The sequence below is a fragment of the Berghia stephanieae genome, chromosome 3, assembly GCF_034508935.2.
Source record: "Berghia stephanieae isolate SIO BIC M18660-M18661 chromosome 3, UCSD_Bste_1.3, whole genome shotgun sequence".
In the NCBI taxonomy this organism is placed as follows: domain Eukaryota; kingdom Metazoa; phylum Mollusca; class Gastropoda; order Nudibranchia; family Aeolidiidae; genus Berghia; species Berghia stephanieae.
Genome location: NC_088362.1, coordinates 63,015,811 through 63,039,107, shown reverse-complemented (window position 1 = coordinate 63,039,107; position 23,297 = coordinate 63,015,811). Strand labels below are relative to the sequence as shown.

The 23,297-nt window shown below is 35.2% G+C and overlaps 1 protein-coding gene and 2 long non-coding RNA genes across 3 annotated transcripts in view; all 3 read left to right on the top strand.

Moving 5' to 3' along the window:
- Positions 1 to 1,408, top strand: part of LOC144968171 (uncharacterized) — an 80,363-nt gene extending 78,955 nt beyond the window's left edge. Inside the window, exon 30 of the mRNA XM_078906205.1 lies at positions 443 to 1,408. Coding sequence (XP_078762331.1) covers positions 443 to 1,351 — 909 coding nt within the window. The 3' untranslated portion in view covers positions 1,352 to 1,408. The remainder of the gene's footprint in view (positions 1 to 442) is intronic.
- A 9,222-nt stretch (positions 1,409 to 10,630) lies between these two features.
- LOC144968170 (uncharacterized) lies at positions 10,631 to 13,731 on the top strand. The gene is made up of 2 exons (XR_013644537.1): positions 10,631 to 10,814; positions 13,484 to 13,731. It is a non-coding gene; the product is annotated as an uncharacterized LOC144968170 (long non-coding RNA).
- Positions 13,732 to 23,254: 9,523 nt separating this feature from the next.
- Positions 23,255 to 23,297, top strand: part of LOC144968169 (uncharacterized) — a 2,354-nt gene continuing 2,311 nt past the window's right edge. The window contains exon 1 of the long non-coding RNA XR_013644536.1: positions 23,255 to 23,297. This exon is cut by the window's right edge and continues 259 nt beyond it. This is a non-coding gene — a long non-coding RNA (uncharacterized LOC144968169).

The window sequence follows — 23,297 nt, the reverse complement described above, 5'->3', positions numbered from 1 at the left end:
TACCTGGCGAACTAAACTGAAAGCAATAAACGCCTGTGTTTGACTATCCAATTTTCTTCCTTTTCTTACTGGCGTTGATAAGACCTAACTGTGTCACAAGTGCTGTAAAACCCTTAAAGCCAATGCCAGAACATTGAGGCCTGTCTTAGGTGGTGTTGTGTGTCCAGATTGTATTTTTTCTCTTTTTGTCACAATTTTTTATTCAGGTCAGATAGTGTGAGTCACATAAATATTGTTGTTTATGGTAGGAGTCACATAAATATTGTTGTTTATGGTAGAGATTCCCCAAGGTCAGATAGTCTGAGTCGCATAAACATTATAAATTGTTTATGGTCCAGATTCCCAAAGGAATGACAAAATTCTAAATGTTTGAAACAAGCAGTCTTTGATCAAATTGCCTCCAAAATTTGAATGTAACAAAAGTTTCCCATTTTGTTTTCAGGAAAGGGAGAGGCGGCAAGAATTGCAGGAAAAGAGAGAAGCCGAGGAGATGCGGATACGGGCTGAAATTCGTCAGGAAGAAAATGACTACGCCCAGCAACAAATGGCCTTGGAGAAACAGCAGCGGCTAGACCAGCAGCGGCCAATCAGAGTTGGTGAGGAGAGGAATAGACTGGATTCGGCCCAGTATGCAAACGTTTCTGGAAATAACCAGGTACCGCCACCGCCCCAAAGGAACTCCTCGTCCTTCGAGACCTACAACCAGCATCAGAGAACGATTGGCACTGGCGGTCCGCAAAGACCTGGAAGTCTTGGGCAGGATTTCCCTCCTCCTCCAGCCTCAAACCACGACGGGGGCGGGAGATATCCTCTCGCGTCGGCCATGAAAAATTCCCAGCAAGAACCGCTTCCACCGCCAAAAAAATCAGTATCTTTTAATACTCAGATGAACACTTATAAAGACCGCACCCCGAGCCATTCCATTTCATCCTATAAATCACCCACAGAGTCGCAGTCCTCTGATCAGGGCATGCCACCTCCACCCATGACCTTTAGCCCCACTGACCCCGATGTATTCGACCCTGCCAACAACGAGCCTCTACCCCCACCCCCTCCAATGAACAGTTCAGTCGGCAGTCCGACGTCGACCAGCAACAACAACATTGTGTACAACACCTCAAACAACACGCCAAATGTGATTGGGGCACAAGAGGTGTACAGGGACCCCCGCTCTAAGATAGAGGCCAAAATCGCTTCAGGTCGTCCGCAGCAAGCATCGGATCGGATGTCGTTCAGGGAGAAGATGAAGTATTTCGCAACGGAGGCCGGAGAGGACACCATTAAAGTCAAAACGAAATCATCAAAAACATTGCGAGACATTGAATCTCAACTGCATGGTGGAACTGGGTAGATACGGGGGAAAATGAATAGATTTTTACTTTTGGATCATTGTAGCATTTGTATTTTTGTAGTTTTATATTATTATTATTATTATTATTATTATATTATTATTATTATTATTATTATTATTATTATTTATTATTATTATTATTATTATATGAATGGAGAGAAGAGAGAGAGAGAGAGAGAGAGAGAGAGAGAGAGAGAGAGAGAGAGAGAGAGAAGAGAGAGAGAGAGAGAGAGAGAGAGAGAGAGAGAGAGAGAGAGAGAGAGAGAGAGAGAGATGATTGATTGATTATTGATAGAATATTCTCTGAAAACCTTTTTATAGAATGAGTATGACGATTGTGATTGCACATCATTTTTCTGTGAATTCATTAGCGTTACTGATGGGGAAAATACTTTCATTGTAAAAGTACCCAACTGATTTGATAACGTGGAAGGTTAACCATAACTAGAGTATAAAGCGTTGACATCAACTTAGTATAAATGTTGTTGCTACAATTAGATCAAAGGATAACACAAGGTTCTGTCTGGTCAAGTGATGTATTCGTGTTTATAAGTTGTAGTTAATATTGAATAATTATACGTCCATCGTGTCCATCGTGCCTTCTTCTCTATTTCTTTCAAACAAGCAATATTGACTTTGTCAATCGTCTTTTTGAATTTCCAAAAATATAAAAATTTGATAGGGACTATTTCTGAAGGATGTTTTAAAATATGTCTTAATTCTATATTTCACAGCATGTTTTCTTTTCTTATTTCTTCTTCTTTTGTAAAGCAATTTTATCTTTAAACATGAAATTTTGATGTAAGGTTTTTGCCCATGTTGAAATTCCCGATGATTAAGCTGATAATGTGAATACTATATTTACTATAGACGCATTCCTCTATGACAGATTCTATGCACTTTTCAATATTTCTATCGTATATTTCAATTACAAATTTATATATATATATTCTCTAGATAGTAGTATTGTTTAGCTCTTTCCTTACCAGCATTTTTCAAGATTCCTCTCGAAATGTCACTTCCACCCCATGCGAAAATAGGTTTTCTTTACACTAGCATAGCCAATTAATCAATAACTCGTTTTGCATAGAGGAAACAAGCTCTGTTGCACAGTGCAGATCTTTGTCAGATGTTACAAAAATTATTTTCAATGTTTGTTTTTTTCCACGAACAAAAGAGGTCTGAACAGCAAGGCCGTCGATATGAATTTGACAATTTTCATACCTGCCAACCCTTCTGCTTTTGGCAGAATCATTCCTATTTTCACTTTTCCTTTTTCACTATTCCTCCATTGTCTGTAAAATTCAGATTTTCAATAATGACGCTAATGGTAAGAAGAAAAAATGGAGTAGGGGTGAGGTTAAAAGGTGAATTTAAAAAAAAAGAGAATTAAGTAGGAAAATGAATTGCACTCCTTTCCCCCTTCCCCACTTCATTTCCTAATACATGTGAGACATAGTTTTGCCAGCTGTGCCTGAATACTGTCTTTATGTGTTTGGTGGCAAAGTTGGTGGTCATTTCGATACAGAATTATCCATTGGTGACAAATTCCTATTTATTTGTCTCAAATTCCTATTTTCTGATGTTATGATTCCATTTTTGGAATATGAAGGGTTGGCAGGTCTGTATTTTCCCAATCAATGGTAAAGAAAGAGATAATTAATTGACTTCTGCTGTTCTGATTTCTTTCAAGTTCCTTTCGTCATTTGAGTATGTGTGAATACCGAGGTAAAATGTTTACGTGTGAAACGCCACAGAACAATTCCTTGAAGACAACAGTGCCAAGTGTGTTTTAGTGATAAAATTGTCACAGGGGTTCTGGCTACCTTCTTGTACAATCCGTTAAAGATTTGTCTGTCATAAGCTGTCATTTTCATCTCATTTTGATTCCTGTAAATAAGATAGCAAGGTTATCTTGTCCTATAATTATCATGTTCAATAATCTGTTGTCAAAGCTTTAATGGTTTTTTTTTGTTTTTTTAAAAACATTTTATTTGCATGATAATGGTTTGTCTGTTGTTGTTTTGTCTTTATTATTGAAAGTCGTTTTGGAAGAGTAGATTAGTTCTGTTGTGAGTGAAAAATGAATGTTTGAAGGTTTTGTAAAACTTGCCAAATTTTAAATGGATTTTTACTATTTCTTATTCATTAATAAAAATATTATTTGCTGTGAGACGTTACAAATGTTAAAAATATTTTAGAGATTATTTCTTTTTTAAGTGTCGGTTGTGATTTTTTTTTTTTTGTTTTTTTTTGTTTCTTTATTTAGATAATAGTTTATTTCTTTCAAGATCTGATATTACAAAATACTTTTCTATTTACGAAGTGTTTGTCAGTTGAATAGTGAGGGGCCTTTATTCCTTATACGTCTACATTGAAACATTCCCATTTGAATTAATTAATCATTACCATATTTCTCACTTTGTTATTAATTAATAATTACGATATTTCTCACATCGTTACGTCCATTCATGCTGTGCTGCTGATATAAATATTGAATAGCTTTGTGTAATGTGTCAATAGAGATTTTGTAGGGGAAAAAAATATAGCTGCATTTTATATATGTAAATGTTGCTGCTCGAAGCTCGAAGTAATAAATAACAATGTGAAATTGAATGTAACCTTCAATTTAATTACGAAAACAGATAAAATGGACAATGGCACTACCACATTATCTCATTCATCTGTAGTGTTTCATTCATCCTGTTTGTTGATAAAGGGGAAACCCGAAACGTCCATTTTATCTGTTTTCGTAATTAAATTGAAGCTTACATTCAATTTCACATTCTTATTTACTGCATTTTATTATGGCATTAGGTTGTTTCTTTTTTTTTTTTTTTTTCCACATTGCTGCTTTTTGGCTGAAATTTATGGAAGCATTTGATTCTCTTCACAAAATATTTGTAGGCAGCCAGTCGTTTTGGCTGTCGACAAATACGGTAAAGAGAGATGTTTTCATGTGGTTATTATCTCTAGTTCAAAGTCTCGTGTATTTGCTGCTGTTTATTGTAGGTAGAAATTACAAACAAATATGATTTTAAAAAACAAACAAACAACAGATCTGGTCTTAATCGAAAGAACTTCAAGGTTAATGAAGTCTGATTTTGTTTTCAAACAGGGTTGTGAATTATTTGTATTTATTTGATTTTTAAGAAATATTATTTGTTTCTCGTACTTTGGTGTCAACCAAGCAGCTCTAGGTTCGGACCTTATACCGAGCAGCAGTGGGTTCAGACCTCATATCTGATTTAGATCTTGTTACTCTTGTTACCACTCCCGATTTAAACTATGCATTGCATCTACATTATTAATTACTAAGTGCTTGTCCAATATACTCTTTACAATATGTCATATATTTGTCAATCCGTGCTTGCATTCGCTTGTAGAAAGGCCATTAAATAAACGTTCATACTCATGCAGTCATTCTATACATTAAAAAACATTATTGAATAAATACCTAATTCTGGTCATCGGTCATTATTTGTTTATGGTCAAACTATTTTCATTATACGAGATAAAACTCTCAAAATTTGCTTAAGTAAAACTGGCATTTTTGAATGTTTGAAAAACAAAACAAAACCAAACAAAACAAACACCCATTCTCCACGCCGTGCTCTGTAGATTCATCTCACCTGAAAATATCTACCATTGTATTCATTGGACCTACCATTGTATTCATTGGACCTACCATTGTATTCATTGGACCTACCATTGTATTCATTGGACCTACCATTGTATTCATTGGACCTACCATTGTATTCATTGGACCTACCATTGTATTCACGTTCAACCACTGGACTTTGGTTGATTTTACAAAGTCATAAACAAAAAGATTACCAATCATGGGTTTGAGAGGTTTTTTTGGATCAAGATGAGGGTCACTTAAATGGATCGGTATTCGAAGGACGAGTTTTCTGGCCAAATTTTTGAATACTTATCTTTCCAGAGTATTTAATTATTAATGATTAATGAACGAATTTATATAGGGCCTAGATCCACAATGTGCTCAGAGGCGGTTTACAATGCAAATAAAACACAGCAATAAATTGGTAATTTAAGCATAAAATCTATCATATTGGAATAGCATCAATCAATTTGCAATTTAATTACCACGCACTGTGCTACAAGTATGGCAGACAACTGGTTAGATAGACACTGTTATGTTACACAAGTTTATATTGATATAGATGTATTTCTTTCCCCCCTTACTTCTTGCTTATGATTTCTATCACTATCACACCAGTACTGCTGACTACTATGACCTACATCTCCATATATTTTCTGCCTACCTTTTAACGGAGGAACATCCATAATTGTGACAGAAGTTTGATGACATTTACGGACTTACAAAAAACTTAAATTGTGAATATTAAGCTGATAACAGCTATGGAGTCTAAAAAACTGAATTACAACAACACATGATTTAACAGCTTTTAGATAAAATAGGAACAAAATGTTAATCGCACAATGTTTCGTAAAACCCTTCTAAAAACACAAAACAGCTAAAGTCGTTATTGTATCGCGTGAAACTTGTAACGTTTTCACTGTTTTAATAATGGGCTGGAAAAGGATTTTGAACCCTAACCAATCCTTGTTTAGAATCATTTTGTTTTTCTTCGAAGCTATTATAATATTCATTTTTTGGGGACGGGGGGTTTTGTACATAATACTCAAATTCTCCCCAGACATGTAACACTTCATGGGATGTCAGGCCACAGTTATTGTTCTTGTCATCTTTCCTAATGTTCTTTTCGTTCCCTACCCATCCACCATTCATACATAACAAAGCGCAAAGCTATTTTAGTCATTTATAAAGGAAAAAAAAAAGTATTTTCTTTTATTTTATAAATTAAGTTCATCTCTACCCCATCTCTTCTCTCTCCCCCCCCCCCCCCCCCCCCCCCCCCCACCCCCCCCCCCCCCCCCCCCACTCTTCCTTACTTGTAAATACCATAGGAGTCTTCTTTGATCATTCTTTCAAAATTTTTTTTTCCTCCAGCTACTTTGTCATAATTTCCATTAATTATTCAGAGACCTCATTCTTGAGTAGGGCTCTCTGATTATTGTACAAAAAAAGAGCCCAACTCACTTTATTATTCCTCATTGGTATATATTAATATTAATATTACAATTATGAGACTGGAGTGTGACAGTTACTGTAGTAAAAAGTACGGGATGCATACATTACCATCCGTAAATGGAAACAAACAATTGAGAGAGCGAGCGAGAGAGAGAGAGAGAGAGAGAGAGAGAGAGAGAGAGAGAGAGAGAGAGAGAGAGAGAGAGAGAGAGAGAGAGAGAGAGAGAGAGAGAGTATTAGGTGAGGACAACTAATATTGCGAGTTTTTTTTTTTATTTTTTTTTTTATTATTTTTTAATAAATTTTCCTGGCTAATGTGACGCCCAGCCGACCTGCACAATTTGATTCGACAAGTACAAGTGTTGTGTGCGAAAAACAAGGAAGAAGAAAGTGACGACTATAAAAATAAAAAGATGCCATTAAAGAAATCTGTATTTAAAAAAACAAAACAAACAAGAACAAAACTAAACGTTATTTACAAAAAAAATTAAAAACAAAAACAACCCCCCAAAAAACAAGCAATCACAAAGGCAATAAAAACACTTTGCCGTCACTATCACACACCATCGCCACTGTCACCACCAATTACAAATAACAACAATAGCAAGAACCAAAATATTAATAATAATGATAATAACAACAAAAATTAATAGCAACAAGCAATCATCAATGACACCAGAATGCAGACGGCAAATTGGGGTTCTCACTTGTTACGTGTTATTGGTCTGACTGGCATGTAACCCTGTCCATGTACGGCGGGCAACCTGTCTAACATTATCAATGCTGTGTCCTCACTCCATACATCTTTGAAGTATTGGTACTTAAAAACTAATATTATTTGGTCATCGTCATCATCATCATCATCATCATCATCATCATCATCATCGTCATCATTGTCTTCATAATTATTAATGTTCATATTATCATCATCATCATCATCATCATCATCATCCGTAATAAGTCTTATGCCTACATTATAACGTTCATACCAGTTGTTATTTCCAACCCCCTGAATCACGACTGATACACGACAGAACAGATCTTACCCCTTCATCAATATCATTCTACAATATTCAAAATCTTAATCATTATTTGTATTTCTTTTAAAAATTTATAAAAAATTATTTTTTTTTGTACTGAAACACAATAAAAAAAAAAGAAAAGAAAAGACTACATGCGTATAATAATATTAATAATAAATAATAAATACTATTCTGTATACAAAGAAATCATTTTATCATAATATTTATTCACCCTGTTATTGTAAATCATTCAATTCGATATTCAATAATAAATGGTTGTGTTATCAATTCCCTCGTCGTGTTTGTTGGCTTTTTAAATTTTAAAACATTTCCTTTAACATCTAACACAGTGGGGGTGGGGGGGGGGGGGGGGGGGTAGGGGGGGGTAGGGGGGGGGGGGGCGGCTGGCCGAGTGGTTAAGGCATTTCACTGTGAACAGGACTTGGGCAAGATTATTAACCCTCAATTTGCTCACTTGGACAACATGGGTGATTCCTGTTGATATTGATATCAGATATCCTGTTTGATGAATTATATCTATATTACTTCATGGAATGCCTACTAGGCGACGATATCTTATGATGATGTCGTGGCGGAAGGTTATAATTTAATTTTAAATTTTAAAATTCTTACACGCTGTTTGAAATTTCCTTGTTTGGGTGGGGTCTTTTGAGCTCTTATACTTATAGTGGGCAGGAGGTCACTTGCGGTGTCTTATATCACCTTGTATCTGTTTTTCCAAGTTGTTTTCGGACTTTGTCTTGGAATGGAATTGCTTGGTTTTGTCCTGGCCTTTGCCGGAGTCCTTAGCTGACAGGGAAACTGTCAAACTGTTTAGGATTAGTTTTTCGGGAGATGATTTTTTTCTTTTGTAAATCTATCTCTGTTATGTTTTGTTATATTTTCTGTTTTGAATATGTAATGTAAACGTTTGAGGGGGCGAAGTGGCCGAATAGTTAAGGCATTGCACTGTGACTCGGGAGGTCTCGGGTTCAAGCCCTGCTGCAGGCACTTTCGTTTTTTTTCCTTGGGCAAGATTATTAACCCCTAATTTGCTCACTTAGACAACATGGTTGATTCCAGTTGACATCAGACTATATGTTTTCCCTGATCGGGATCTCCTGACCTCCGGAGGTTACTTGCTCTGTCTTCTATCCCACTATATGTAACTGGGTGGGGTTCCTGACCTCCCATAGTGGGCAGGGAGGTACTTACGGTGTCTTCTATCCCCTTATATCTGTTTTCCAACTTGCTTTCTGTCTTTGTCTTGGAATGAGATTACTTGGTTTTGTCCTGACCCTGGCCGGCACCCTGGTTGAGAGGGAAACAGTAAAATGTATAGTTAGTTTTGGGAGATGATATTTTTTTCCTTGTAAATAATCTCTCTCTCTTTTGCACTGCATTATGTTTTGTTTACATATGATTTGTAAAGATTTGAGTGTGTTCCTCTTGTGGGGACCTGTGTTTGTGTCTGGATGAGAATTTTAGGTGATCTCAAACTAAGTACTTTGATAGTATGCTCTTGGAATCTACATCTGTTTCTTATTTGAACCAATTGTCCTTTGTCTTACCTTTTCTTGAGTGTAATTGAGTTGTAATTCTAGAACTTATTACTATCCCATTTTCTTCCTTTTTACTGGCGCTGATATGACCTTAATGTGTTGCAAGCGCCGTGAAACCCTTAAAAACAAAAATAAAATATGTTTTCTCTGATCAGGATATTTTGACTTCTCTAGGTGGGCAGAAAGTTACTTGCTCAGTCTTCTATCCCACTATATGTTTTCTCTGATTGGGAGATTTTTTTCCGACAGAGACAAGTTTAGTCATTTGCTGAGGCCGGACGTCAAGCTTGGTCTGAGACCAGTAACTAGGATACATCATAGCGTCGACAAGATAGCTGCTATTTTTAAATTGAGAGAGCTTCGATTCGGAAGGAAAATACGTCGGTTACGAATGACAGAGGCAAAAAGTGTCCTGTTACTATTGACACTGGCTTAAGATAAGTGCGTATCGTCGAAAGTACACAGTTTTGTGAGTAAAATCTATTAAAAAAAAAAAATCTAATCAATCTAATCGGCTCGCGAGTGCGAGTGAATGGAGACTCGGAATCGAAGGGGTTGGGTCAAAGAACAACGAAAAAAAAAAAAAAAACCAAAAAAAAAAAACAAAAAAAAAACAAAAAACAAAAATAAAACCCAACAAAAAAGCAAACAAAAAAAAAAAAAAAAAAAAAAAAAAAAAAAAAAAAAAAATAAAAAGATAAAGTATAGAAGAGACAAACGTTTTTCTGCTTGCAATGTAACTGACTGAAATAATGTGATTCATCAGAACACAATTTCTGCTTTCTTTCAATTTGTTTTGAGTTTCAATGAAACTTTCATTGGCCTAAATATAGAATTGACAGTCAACCATGGACACCATTGTAGTCTGATCAGTCGATAGCCAATATCACGTGATTTGATTCATCACGGCAAAAGTAAGTTCAAATATGAAACGGAAGAAATATTATCGATACCGGATGTGTTGCTCATTTCCCTTTTGGAAATCTTTTGCGATGAAAGTATAAAGGCTGGTATCTTACCTACCATCGTATACTAGAGAGGTTGATGTTACCCGCACAAAATAGCTAAGTAAGTCACCGTCCTTACAACGCCTACTTCTAGGCAAGAGCCTGGCTTGTCAGAGACTGGAAAACGTTCATGAAATCCGATTTTTTAATGTCACTTGCTCCGCTTAGGCTTAAAACTAGATAGTCATTTACTAGACTAGTAAAAAACTGAATCTAGTCCCCGTTCACGAAAACGGGCCCAGATCGTGACGAGCTGAGATGATAAAAAGACGAATGTTTGTTCCCACCAATTAGAATCCTGACCTAGTTCAGCCATACTAAAGAAAAACACATATTTGAAATTTTGGCCGAAAACTCGACCTCCAAATATCAATCTATTAAAATGACCATTTTCTTGGCAACAAAAAACCCCCAACACCCCCCCCCCCCAAAAGAACCCAACAAAGACAAAACAAAAAAACAAACAAAACAAAACAAACTCAAACCCGGGACTTCCGAGCTCTCAAGTTTGACAATTTTGGCCAAGATGATAGATCGATATTTGAAGGACGTCGAGTTTTCTGGCCATACTTTTAAATAAGTGTTTTATTTGAGTGTATTGTAGACAAGTGGGCCTATGATATGATTGTGTTCGTTGCTTGCCAAACCGTCAGTCATCTTTAGTCTTTCCAGTCGTGTTTGGATTCCCGTCATCGTCCAGTTACTTTCATTTACTTTCGACCAGGATGAAGAAGTTCATGTGCTCTCTGTTGATGGTTGTCTTGCTGGGTCTGGCCATCAACACAACAGCAAGTAAGAAATTGTATCATGACAGTTATCGTCATTCATCATCATCATCATCATCATCATCATCATCATCATCATCATCATCATCATCATCATCATCATCATCATCTCATCTTCGTTGTCATAACTATAATAATAATAATAATAATAATAATAATAATAATAATAATAATAATAATAATAATAATAATAATAATAATAATAAAATCTATTATTAAAAAAAAAATAGGGTGGGGGATCAACATTGTTCCAAACAGCCAATGTAAAATTTACGCCATAGACCACAAAATTACTGCCAAATCTAAAAACCATTACATTCATTTTTACAGGCTGATCGACAAGAAACTTGCAAACCCTTCCAATGTATTTCAGGCTAATTCTATCGCCCGTCAACTCAAATTTATACGAATAAAATCTGATAGGTCATATCTAATACTCGGCATTATGTGTAAAACGTCTGTCCCAGAAGGATTGTTGAAAATCGCATTTATTAATTTATTCTATCTGTTTTTAAAAACCTTTTTTTTTGGGGCTTTCTTTCTACTGATTATTGGAAATGATAATGTCTCACCCCCGTTTATCCTTTAAATTTTTCATTCTCTCTCTCTCTCTCTCTCTCTCTCTCTCTCTCTCTCTCTCTCTCTCTCTCTCTACCTTTCTCTCTCTCTACCTTTCTCTCTCTCTCTCTCTCTCTCTCTCTCTCTCTCTCTCTCTCACATTTGCTTTCTAAAATATATTGCAAATCATAATATCTATCCCCACTCCGATCTTTTTTATTGTTAACATTCTTTTGTAAATCAATATTTAACATCTCGCTCGGAAACAGGAAAAAAGGGAATAAATACCTCAATGAGAAACTAGACAAGTAATCAGAGATGACAAGAAGTACAAACTAATAAAATATATTAATAAACAAATACAAATTAATTCACGAATGATAAATATATTAATAAATAAATACAAATTAATAAATGAATGGATAAATATATAAATGAATAAATACAAATTAATAAATGAATGAATAAATAGATAAACAAATACAAATTTAAAACTGAATGAATAAATAGATAGATAAATAATTACAACTTAATAAATAAATGAATAAATATATAAAATGAACAAATACTAATTAATACATGAATGAATAAATATATAAATGAATAAATACAAATTAAACAATGAATGAATAAATAGATAAATAAATAAATACAAATTAATAAATTAATGAATATGTAGATAAATAAATAAATACAAATTTGTAAATGAATGAATGAATAATTAAATGTAAATGAATAAATGAATGAATAAATAGATAAACAAATAAATATAGATGAATAAATGAATTAATAAATATATAAATAAATACAAATTATTAATTAAATGAATAAATAAATAGATAAATAAATAAATACAAATTGATAAATAGATAGATAGATATATAAATACAAATTAATAAATGAATGAATAAATAGATAAACAAATACAAATTTATAAATATATGAATAAATAGAAGGATAAATAAATACAAATTAATTATTGAATGAACAGATAAATGGATAAATACAAATTAAGCAATGAATGAAGAAATAGACAAATAAATAAATACAAATTAATAAATGAATGAATAGGAAGATAGATAAATAAGTACACATTTATAAATGAATGAATAAATATATAAATATTTAAATAAAAATTAATAAATGAATGAATAAATGGATAAATAAATACAAATTAATAAATAAATAGATAGATAAATAAATACAAATTAATAAATGAATAAATATATAGATCAAGAAATAAATACAAATTAATAAATAAATGAATAAATAAATAGATAGATCAATAAATACAAATTAATAAAGGAATGAATAAATAGATAAATGAATAAATGCAAATTAATAATTGAATTAATAAATATTTAAAAGACTAAATACATATTGACAAATTAATGAATAAATAGATAGAAAAATAATTACATGAATGAATAAATATATAAATACAAATTAATAAATGAATGAATAAGCATATAAATAAATACAAAGTAATACAAGAATGAATAAATATATAGATAAATTAATGGAAACGAATAAATGAATAAATAAATAGATAAATAAATACAAATTAATAAATAAATGAATAAATAGCTCAATAAATAAATACAAATTAAATAGTAAATGAATAAATAAATAGATAATTAAATATATACAAATTAACAAACGAATAAATAAATAGATCACTAAATAAATACAAATTAATAAATAAATAAATATATAAATAAATTTTGCTCATTCAAAAAGCGATCAAATGATCAGACGTGTCTGTGTTTAATTACCACTACATCTACATCTGCTGCTCCTTCTTCTTCTTCGTCTACTACTACTACTACTACTACTACTACTACTACTACTACTACTACTACTACTACTACTACCACCACCACTACTACTACCACTACTACTACTACTACTACTACTACTACTACTACTACTACTACTACTACTACTACTACTACTACTACTACTACTACTACTACTACTACTACTACTACTACTACTACTACTACTACTACTACTACTACTACCATCGCCATAACCATCACCACTACTACCACTAATACCACTACCATCACTACTACCACCACTATCACTAACACTACTACGTATATTCCTGTACAGTGGTTATGGATAAGAATTTCTTCCCAACTGGATTATGTAGTAATGTGGAATGCATCGTTAGTGCTTGCTCCGTGAAGAACTGCCCTGATGGCTGTACAGAATGCAACTGCGAGGCAACGTGTCTCTAGGACAATTAAACTACTGCAAAGAAACTAAAACAAATAAATGAATAAATAAACAAAATCATGGGAAAAGTGAGGTCAAGTAACATTTCCGACATAAAGGAAAATAAAGTATTTTAAAATGGCGTTTGATTGATTTTAGAGTTTGTTTGTAAAGATGATAGTTACGATGATGGTTGTGATGGCGGTGATGATGGTGGTGATGATGATGATGATGATGATGATGATGATGATGATGATGATGATGATGATGATGATGATGATGAATATGATGATGACGATGATGACGATGATGATGATGATGATGATGATGATGATGATGATGATGATGATGATGATGATGATGATGATGACAAAAGACAGGAATTCAATGGACACTAACGAACCAACTACAGGATCTCGACTGTGCATATGACATCTGTCTTCTCTCTCAGATCTTGAAAGATATACAAGAAATGCTAAACAATGTCACAGTGGAAGCAATGAAAGCAGGATTGCGAATAAATGCAGGCAAGACAGAAATGATGAGAGTAAACAACAAGCAATTTCATCCCATAAAACACCACCAAAGATACATCAAAGAGGTGGAAATATATGTAAATTTGGGTATCAAAGAGGGAGGAAGACATGAAAAGTCGGATAAATAAAGTACGATATGCTTTCAACATTCTTCGGCCAATATGGAATTCAAAGGCTCTTACATTGAAAATTATAATCCGGATATTCAATACAAATGTAAAGTCGGTTCTTGTATATGATTTGGGTAGATATAGTAAGCAAAGAGGGAGGAACAGACGAATATTTTAACATCCGGATAAATAGAGCACGCAATGCCGTTATCACTCTTCGACCAATATGGAATTTAAAGGCTCTTACATTGAATAATTAAATCCAGATAGAGATGAGATCGTGACGAGCTGAGATGATAAAAAGATGAATGTTTGTTCCCACCAATTACAATCCTTATCTAGTTCAGCCATACTATGGGAAAAAAAACGTATTTGAAATGTTGGCCCAAAAACTATACCTCCAAATACCAATCTATTAAAATAACCTTCATCTCGCAAAAAAAAAAAAAAACAAAAAAAACAACAACAACAAAAACCCCCAAAAACCCCCAACCCCCCCCCCCCCCAAAAAAAAACCGAGAAAAAACAAAAAAAAACCCCAAAAAACTTAACAACAAACAAAAACAAAACCAAACCTATCAAACCCGAGACTTCCGAGGTCCCAGGTTTGAGACTTTGATGAAGGTAATTTTACTCGATTGTTATTTGAAGGAAGAGTTTTCAGGCCAAAATTTTAAATATGTGTTTTTTTCCTTAGTACGGCATAGTTATTGCGTAGATTGGTATGTCATGTGAAAAAGTGTATTTTAAAAGTTGGGTTACCTACATATCGGTTTGTGTCAAAGGTTTAATTGGGGATATGTTCTGAAAGTAAGACTTATCTTTCTCTCTCGAAGAGAGAGAGAGAGAGAGAGAGAGTGAGAGAGAGAGAGAGAAAAGAGAGTGAGAGAAAGAAAGAGAGAGAGAGAGAGGGATAGAGTTGAGAGGGAGAGAGAGAAAGAAAGAGAGAGATAGATAGGGAGAGAGAGACAGAAAGAGAGAGAGAGAGTTGAGAGGGAGATAGAGAAATAAAGAGAGAGAGAGAGAGAGAGAGAGAGAGAGAGAGAGAGGGAGAACGAGAGCGAGAGTAGAGAGGTAGAGAGAGAGAGAGAGCGAGAGAGAGAGAGAGAGAGAGAGAGAGAGAGAAAGAGAGAGAAATACAAAGGTAAAGCGGGTGAGATACAAATATAGAGATAGGAAGAATAGTACCTATTTGCCTTTAAAAAAAAGCATCTGTCACCCCTCTCCTGAAAAAATCGAACCTTGACCCTGATGATTTAAAAAACTACCGCCCTGTATCAAATTTGCCCTTCATTTCTAAGGTTCTCGAAAAGATTGTTTTAAAGCAATTAAAATCGTTATTGTATAACAAATTAATTGAAAAATATCAGTCTGTTTATAGAGAATATCACAGTACTGAAACTGCTTTACTGAAAATCATCAATGATTTATTACTGTCTTGTGATAGAGGAGAAGTCTCCATACTTACTTTACTTGACCTGTCAGCAGCTTTCGACAAAATAGATCACACCATTCTATGTAGCAGTCTTTTCGAGAATTTTGGAATCAGTGACACCGTCCTTTAATGGTTTAAGGCATATCTAAGTAATAGGACACACTCTGTCTTGATTGATGGCAAACAGTCAATCGCTTTTCCATTGGACTGAGGTATCCCACAAGGCTCGGTCCTAGGTCCAGTCCTCTATACTATGTACACTATGCCCCATTGGGCGCGCCATTGAGCCCCATGGAGTGAATTATCACATGTATACCGGTGATACGCAGCTGTATAAGTCTGTCTAGCATGCATGTGGCTTCGCTTCATGTGGAACAGTGTTGCGCGTTCATAGGGCGCTGGATGCAGAGTCATAGACTAAAACTAAACGAAGAAAAAACTGAAATTTTATTTTGTGGTACACCCTCTAATGTCAGGAAGACTGGCATACATAGTATGTCTATTTTACACAGCGTTTTATACGTTTCCCTGACAGAGCAATCTTGGTTTTGTACAGGACGACTCTTTAAGTCTGGAACACCAAATTAACCAGATGGTGAGGACCATGAATTTTGAATTAAACAGATTGCAAAGAATGAAACGGTTTCTCCCATCCAACCAGCTTAAAGCAGTTGTCTGTGCTCTCATTCTTTCACGCCTCGACTATTGTAATTCGCTGTTGGTGAAAAGGTACAGAACAGGGCGGCCAGAATATTTCTGGGCATTAGTCGACACGAGAAAACAAGTGTAAAAACTATGCTCAGAACACTACACTGGCTGCCCGTTCGAGCAGAATCGAATACAAAATTGCCCTTTTTTCTTTCAACGCACTAAATTCCCGATCTCCGAGCTACATTCAAGAACTTATGGTCTCCTACTCCCAGATTCGCCAGCTTAGGTCATCGGAGATCCAGCTACTAAAAGTGCTAAAAACACGCTTACTAATTTCGGCTATAGATCTTTTTATAAAGCAGGACCTACCATTTGGAACTCGCTTCCTTTGTCAGTAAGGCTCTCGGGAAGCGTAGAAAATTTAAAGAAAAATCTCATCTTTTCCATAAATTTTTATCCTGGGTATTTTCTTATTGATGAGTAAATTATACGTTTTATGTTTTGATTCCTTTTTGTTGAGCGTCAATTTCATTTTATAAAACTTGCGTAGTTAAGTGTGTGCGACTGTTGTGTGTGTCTGTTTGGCTCGGCACAAGTGTGTTTATGGTTTGATACGTATATTGTAAAGCGCTCTGAGGATTCGGCGTTTAGCGCTATAAAAGAACACTTGAATGAATGAATGAATGAATGAATGAATGAATTTATATAGAGCCTAGATCCACAATGTGCTCAGAGGCGCTTTACAATGCACATAAAACACAACAATAAATTGATAATTTAAGCATAAAATCTATCATAGTGGAATAGCATTAATCAATTTGTAATTTAATTACCACGCACTGTGCTACAAGATGAAAATTTAGGATATTTATAACATGTAGGCCTAATATAAATGTTAAACATCAAATGATTTTCTAAAGTTTCTTTTTAATGTTTTCAAATGTCGGACATTTTTTGAGGGATGAAGGCAGTTGGTTACATAAGACGGTTGCCGACTCGCTAAAAGATCTCTCACTAAAAGACGATCTACAGCGAGGAACCTGGAAGAGATCTTGACCACTGGATCTAAGTTCTCTCTCGACACATAGAGATTAACCATGTTCTGTAGGTATACAGGAGCTGTCTTATTAAAACATTTAAAAGCATAGCATAGAATTTTGAACATAATCCGGCTGTTAACAGGGAGCCAGTGCAAAGATATTAAAATCGGCGTTTCATGCTCTTTCACCCCACAACCCGTCACCATTCTAGCAGCTCTATTTTCCACTTTCTGAAGCTGTCTAATTATATATTTTGGTGACGATTGTAACAGAGCGTTACAGTAATCTATTCGGTTAAGTACAAATGATGTCATTAATGTTTTGACAGTCTCAGTATCCAAAAGATGTCTAATTCTATAAATTTTATGGAGATGAAGATGACAAATCTGAGCAACTTTACTAACATGAGCGTCCAGACACAATCGTGAATCTAAATATGCACCTAAATTCCTGACATTTCCACCATTTACAATCTTAATTTGACTATCAGCAATGCTCAATGATTCTATTTTTGTTCTTTTCCGGTTATTTCCATAAAAACTTATTATTTCCGTTTTATCCTCATTTAACTTTAATTTATTTAAAACCATCCAATCTTTTATGTCTTTCACGCACGCTTCCACTCGAGATACAATGTCCACTCTCGTATCGTTAGTAACAGGGAAATAAATTTGAGTATCGTCGGCATACAAGCAAAAATTCAACTCATACGCCGAGATTATAGCATTTATGGGTGTTGTATACAAGGTATATAAGATGGGCCCCAGGACAGAACCCTGGGGTACCCCAAACTGCAGAACACTAATATCAGAAAGAGAATCTTCAATGGCAACACACTATGTGCGGTCAGAAAGATAAGATTCAACCCAGTCCAAAACATCATTTTGAATATTAAAATCGGTTTGAAGTCTGTTTAAGAGAAACTTCCGATCAATGGTATCGAATGCGGCACTTAAATCAAGCAGCATGAGCATTGCCGTCTTCTTATCAGCAACATAATTAACAAGATCATTGTGCACTTTGATCCAAGCAGACTCAGTGCAGTGTCCCTTGCGATAAGCAGACTGTACCATTGATCGAAAGTTGCTCTCATCAAAAAGGTATTCAATTTAGAGCATACAATTTTTTCTATTATTTTAGATAACGTACTTAAATTAGACACAGGACTGAAGTTTTTATAAATATTTTTGTCCAATGAAGGCTTTTTCAACAAAGGGCGCACAATTGCTTTCTTAAGGCATGCTGGAACTGTCGAGGTGTGAAGACTACTAGATTGAACAATGTCGAGAATCACCGGCGCCAGCTCCTCTACACAATCCTTTAGAAGCCATGTGGGGATAGGGTCAAGCCGGCATGTCTTCTTGGCAGTAGTTTGATTACATCTTTGATGTCTTGTACTGTGGTGACAGACCATTTATCCAAAATGTGGTTCTTTTCTTTATCTGCTGCTTTGGATTTTTCAGGCTGTGCAGATTCATGTCGGTCAAGTTGTTTTCTGATGCTGACAATCTTGTCGTCAAAATAAGTATTAAAATTTTCAGCGAGCTCATTTGCATTTTTGTAATCTGGTAGTGTTTCTGATTCAGGAGAGGTAAGTCTGTTTATTATTTTGTAAAGCTCCTTTTTGTTGTTTTTATTGTTTTCTATAAGAAAACAAAAGAAAACACTTTATTATTATTATTTAAGAAAGAGGGATACGTGGAAGTAAGGAGAGAGAGAGAGAGAGAGAGAGAGAGAGAGAGAGAGAGAGAGAGAGAGAAAGAAATAAAAAGAAAGAAAGAAGGAAAGAGAGAGTATGTCTGTGTGCCTATGTGTGTGTGTTGTGTGTGTGTGTGTTAGTGAGAGAGAGAGAGAGAGAGAGAGAGAGAGAGAGAGAGAGAGAGTGTCACTCACTCACTCACTATATCCAGCGTCCTCCCCATTGACGTTAGCTGTCCACACTCTGTGATGACAAAATTCCGCCCATTCCCTTCGTCTGTTGACGGTATCATATAGTTCCCTTCCATTCATATCTGTCCATTCTAGGATGTTTAAAAAAAAATAACCAGGCCGAGGTCTTCCCCTTCTTCGTTTGACCTCCATTTTCCCCTGTATCACATCTTTCATCAGAGTGCATGGGTTTCGGCATATATGACCGAAAAAACTGAGTTTTCTCCTTTTGATTACATTTAATTGCTCTGGCATGACTTTCAACTCTTCTAATATGCTTTTATTTGTTCTTCCCCCCCCCCCTCCTCCAGCTTATCCTCATCATCCTTCTGTAAAACCACATTTCAGCAGAGTTTATACGTTTTACGTCTTTGTTCTTGAGGGTCCATCCTTCTGCGCCGTAGGTCATCACTGTCCACACTAATACCTTTATTAAATTTATTTTCAAATTTTGTCCTATGGATTTGTCTTTCCATATTAATTATCATATTAATTAGAGAGGTCATTCTTTTCTTGCCATTGCAATTCTGTTATTTATATCCATCGAGCAATCGCCATTTTGCGTTTTAGTGAATCCCAAATATTTAAAATGAGACACACCTTCAATCTCTTCGTTTTTAATGAGTATGGCTTGATCTTTAACTTCTCCGATTTGCATGTATTTTGTCTTTGAGAAAGAAAGAAAGAAAGAGAGAGAGAGAGAGAGAGAGAGAGAGAGAGAAAGAGAGAGAGAGGGAGAGAGAGAGAGAGAGATACTTCGCTATAATTAAACATTGCCTATCAGTAATGCTTTGAATTCATCTTATCGTATTTTTCACACAAAAAAGGGAGAAAATTGAAACAATGACGTCACTTATCGACGGTAATTAACACACACACACATACACACACACACACACACACACACACACATTAACTTTCTCACGACATTATTCTGCGTATTTCGGAAAAAAATAATCTCGTTGGCCAGAAAACATGTCCTTCAAATATCGATAAAATGACCCTCATGTTTGCAACAACTTTCAAACCTGGGACTTCGCGGAAACAAAAATGAATATAACAGCTTCAAAACAGAAAAGAGTATCAAACACAGGTTTGAAAGTTTTGGCCAAGATGATGGTCATCTTATTCGATCGATATTTGAAGGACGAGTTTTCTAGAATTACTATCCCATTTTCTTCCTTTTTACTGGCGCTGATATGACCTTAATGTGTTGCAAGCGCCGTAAAACCATTAAAAAAAACAACAACAACAAAAAAGATTCCACTATATCTGTTTTCTCTGATCAGGATCTTCTGACTTCTCTAGGTGGGCAGAAAGTTACTTGCTCTGTCTTCTACCCCACTATATCTGTTTTCTCTGATTTTTTCCGACAGAGACAACTCGGTTAACGCCCAGGTACTCATTTTACACCTGAGTACGATGAGAGAATGTAAGTAAAGAGCATTTTCCTCTGACTTTATCAAGGGCTTGAAATTATCGAATTTTATGTGAGCTAACTAAGCAAGTCCCAGACTAAAATCACGGCACCGTCGGACTAAGTTTGGCCAAGTTTTAGTCATTTGCTGAGGCCGGACGTCAAGCTGAGTGCGGCTATGTGGTCTAGTGGTATGACACTCGCTTTCGGATAGGAAGGTCCTGGGTTCGAGCCTCGCACTCGGCGCATAGTTGAGTCCTTGGAAAAGGCTCTTAACTCACATTCTCTCACCATACTCAGTTGTAAAATGAGTACTTGGCCGTTGACAGCGTTGTCTTTGTCCGAATAATTGTAATATCGCCTAACAGGCGTCATGTCCCGTCCTACATGTTAAATGTTGCTGTTGACCAGGGACCCCTTGTAAAGCGCTTTGAGCACATTTAGTGGATATTGCGCTATATAAAGCTCAATATTTTTAGTCTGAGACTAGACATCATAGTGTCGACAAGATAACTGCTATTTTTAGATTGAGAGAGCTTCGATTCGGAAGGAAAATACGTCGGTTACGAATGGAAGAGGCAAAAAGTGTCCTGTTGCTATTGACACTGGCTTAAAAAAAGCTATAAGATAAATGCAGATTGTCGAAAGTACATATTTTTTGTGAGAAAAAACTATTTAAAAAACAATCTAATCGGCTCGCGAGTTGCGAGTGAACGGAGATTCGAAATCGAAGGGTTTGCGTCAAAGAACAACAACAACAAAAGTACAAAACAAAAACAAAAACAAAAAAAAAAAAACAAAAAAAAAAAACAACAACCCCCCCAAAAGAAAAACAAACAAAAAAAACAAAACAAACAAAACAAAACAAAAAACCAAAAAGAATACAAAAAATAGATAAAACGATTAGAAAGTATTGAAGGGAGAAACGTTATTCTGCTTGCAATGTAACTGACTGAAATAATGTGATTCATCAGAACACACTTTCTGCTTTATTTTGAGTTTCAATGAAACTTTCATTGGCCTAAATATAGAATTGACAGTCAACCATGGACACCATTGTAGTCTGATCAATCGATAGCCAATATCACTTGATTTGATTCATCACGGCAAAAGTAAGTTCAAATATGAAACGGAAGAAATATCATCTATACCGGATGTGTTGCTCATTTCCCTTTTGGAAATCTTTTGCGATGAAAGTATAAAGGCTGGTATCATTCCTACCATCGTGTACTAGAGAGGTTGATGTTACCCGCACAAAATAGCTAAGTAAGTCACTGTCCTTACAACGCCCACTTCTAGGCAAGAGCCTGGCTTGTCAGAGACTAGAAAACGTTCATGAAATCCGATTTTTTAAAGTCACTTGCTCCGCTTAGGCTTAAAACTAGATAGTCATTTACTAGACTAGTAAAAAACTGAATCTAGTCCTCGTTCACGAAAACGGGCCCAGATCGTGACGAGCTGAGATGATAAAAAGACGAATGTTTGTTCCCACCAATTAGAATCCTGACCTAGTTCAGCCATACTATAGAAAAACACATATTTGAAATTTTGGCCGAAAACTCGACCTCCAAATATCAATCTATTAAAATGACCCTTTTCTTGGCAACAAAAAACCCCCAACACCCCCCCCCCCCCAAAGAACCCAACAAAGACAAAACAAAAAAAAAAACAAACAAAACAAAACAAACTCAAACCCGGGACTTCCGAGCTCTCAAGTTTGACAATTTTGGCCAAGATGATCGATCGATATTTGAAGGACGTCGAGTTTTCTGGCCATACTTTTAAATAAGTGTTTTATTTGAGTGTATTGTAGACAAGTGGGCCTATGATATGATTGTGTTCGTTGCTTGCCAAACCGTCAGTCATCTTTAGTCTTTCCAGTCGTGTTTGGATTCCCGTCATCGTCCAGTTACTTTCATTTACTTTCGACCAGGATGAAGAAGTTCATGTGCTCTCTGTTGATGGTTGTCTTGCTGGGTCTGGCCATCAACACAACAGCAAGTAAGAAATTGTATCATGACAGTTATCGTCATCATCGTCGTCATTATCATCATAATCATCCTAATCATCATCATCATCATCATCATCATCATCATCATCATCATCATCATCTCATCTTCGTCGTCATAACTATAATAATTAATAATAATAATAATAATAATAATAATAATAATAATAATAATAATAATAATAATAATAATAATAATAATAATAATAATAATAATAATAATAATAATAATAATAATAATAATACTAGACTAGTAAAAAACTGAATCACGAAAACGGGCCCAGATCGTAACGAGCTGAGATGATAAAAAGACGAATGTTTGTTCCCACCAATTAGAATCCTGATCTAGTTCAGCCATACTATAGAAAAACACGTATTTGAAATTTTGGCCGAAAACTCGACCTCCAAATATCAATCTATTAAAATGACCCTTTTCTTGGCAACTAAAAACCCCAACACCCCCCCCCCCACAAAAACCCCCCAACAAAAACAAAACAAAAAAAAAAACAAACAAAATAAAACAAACTCAAACCCGGGACTTCCGATGTCTCAAGTTTGAAAATTTTGGCCAAGATGATCGATC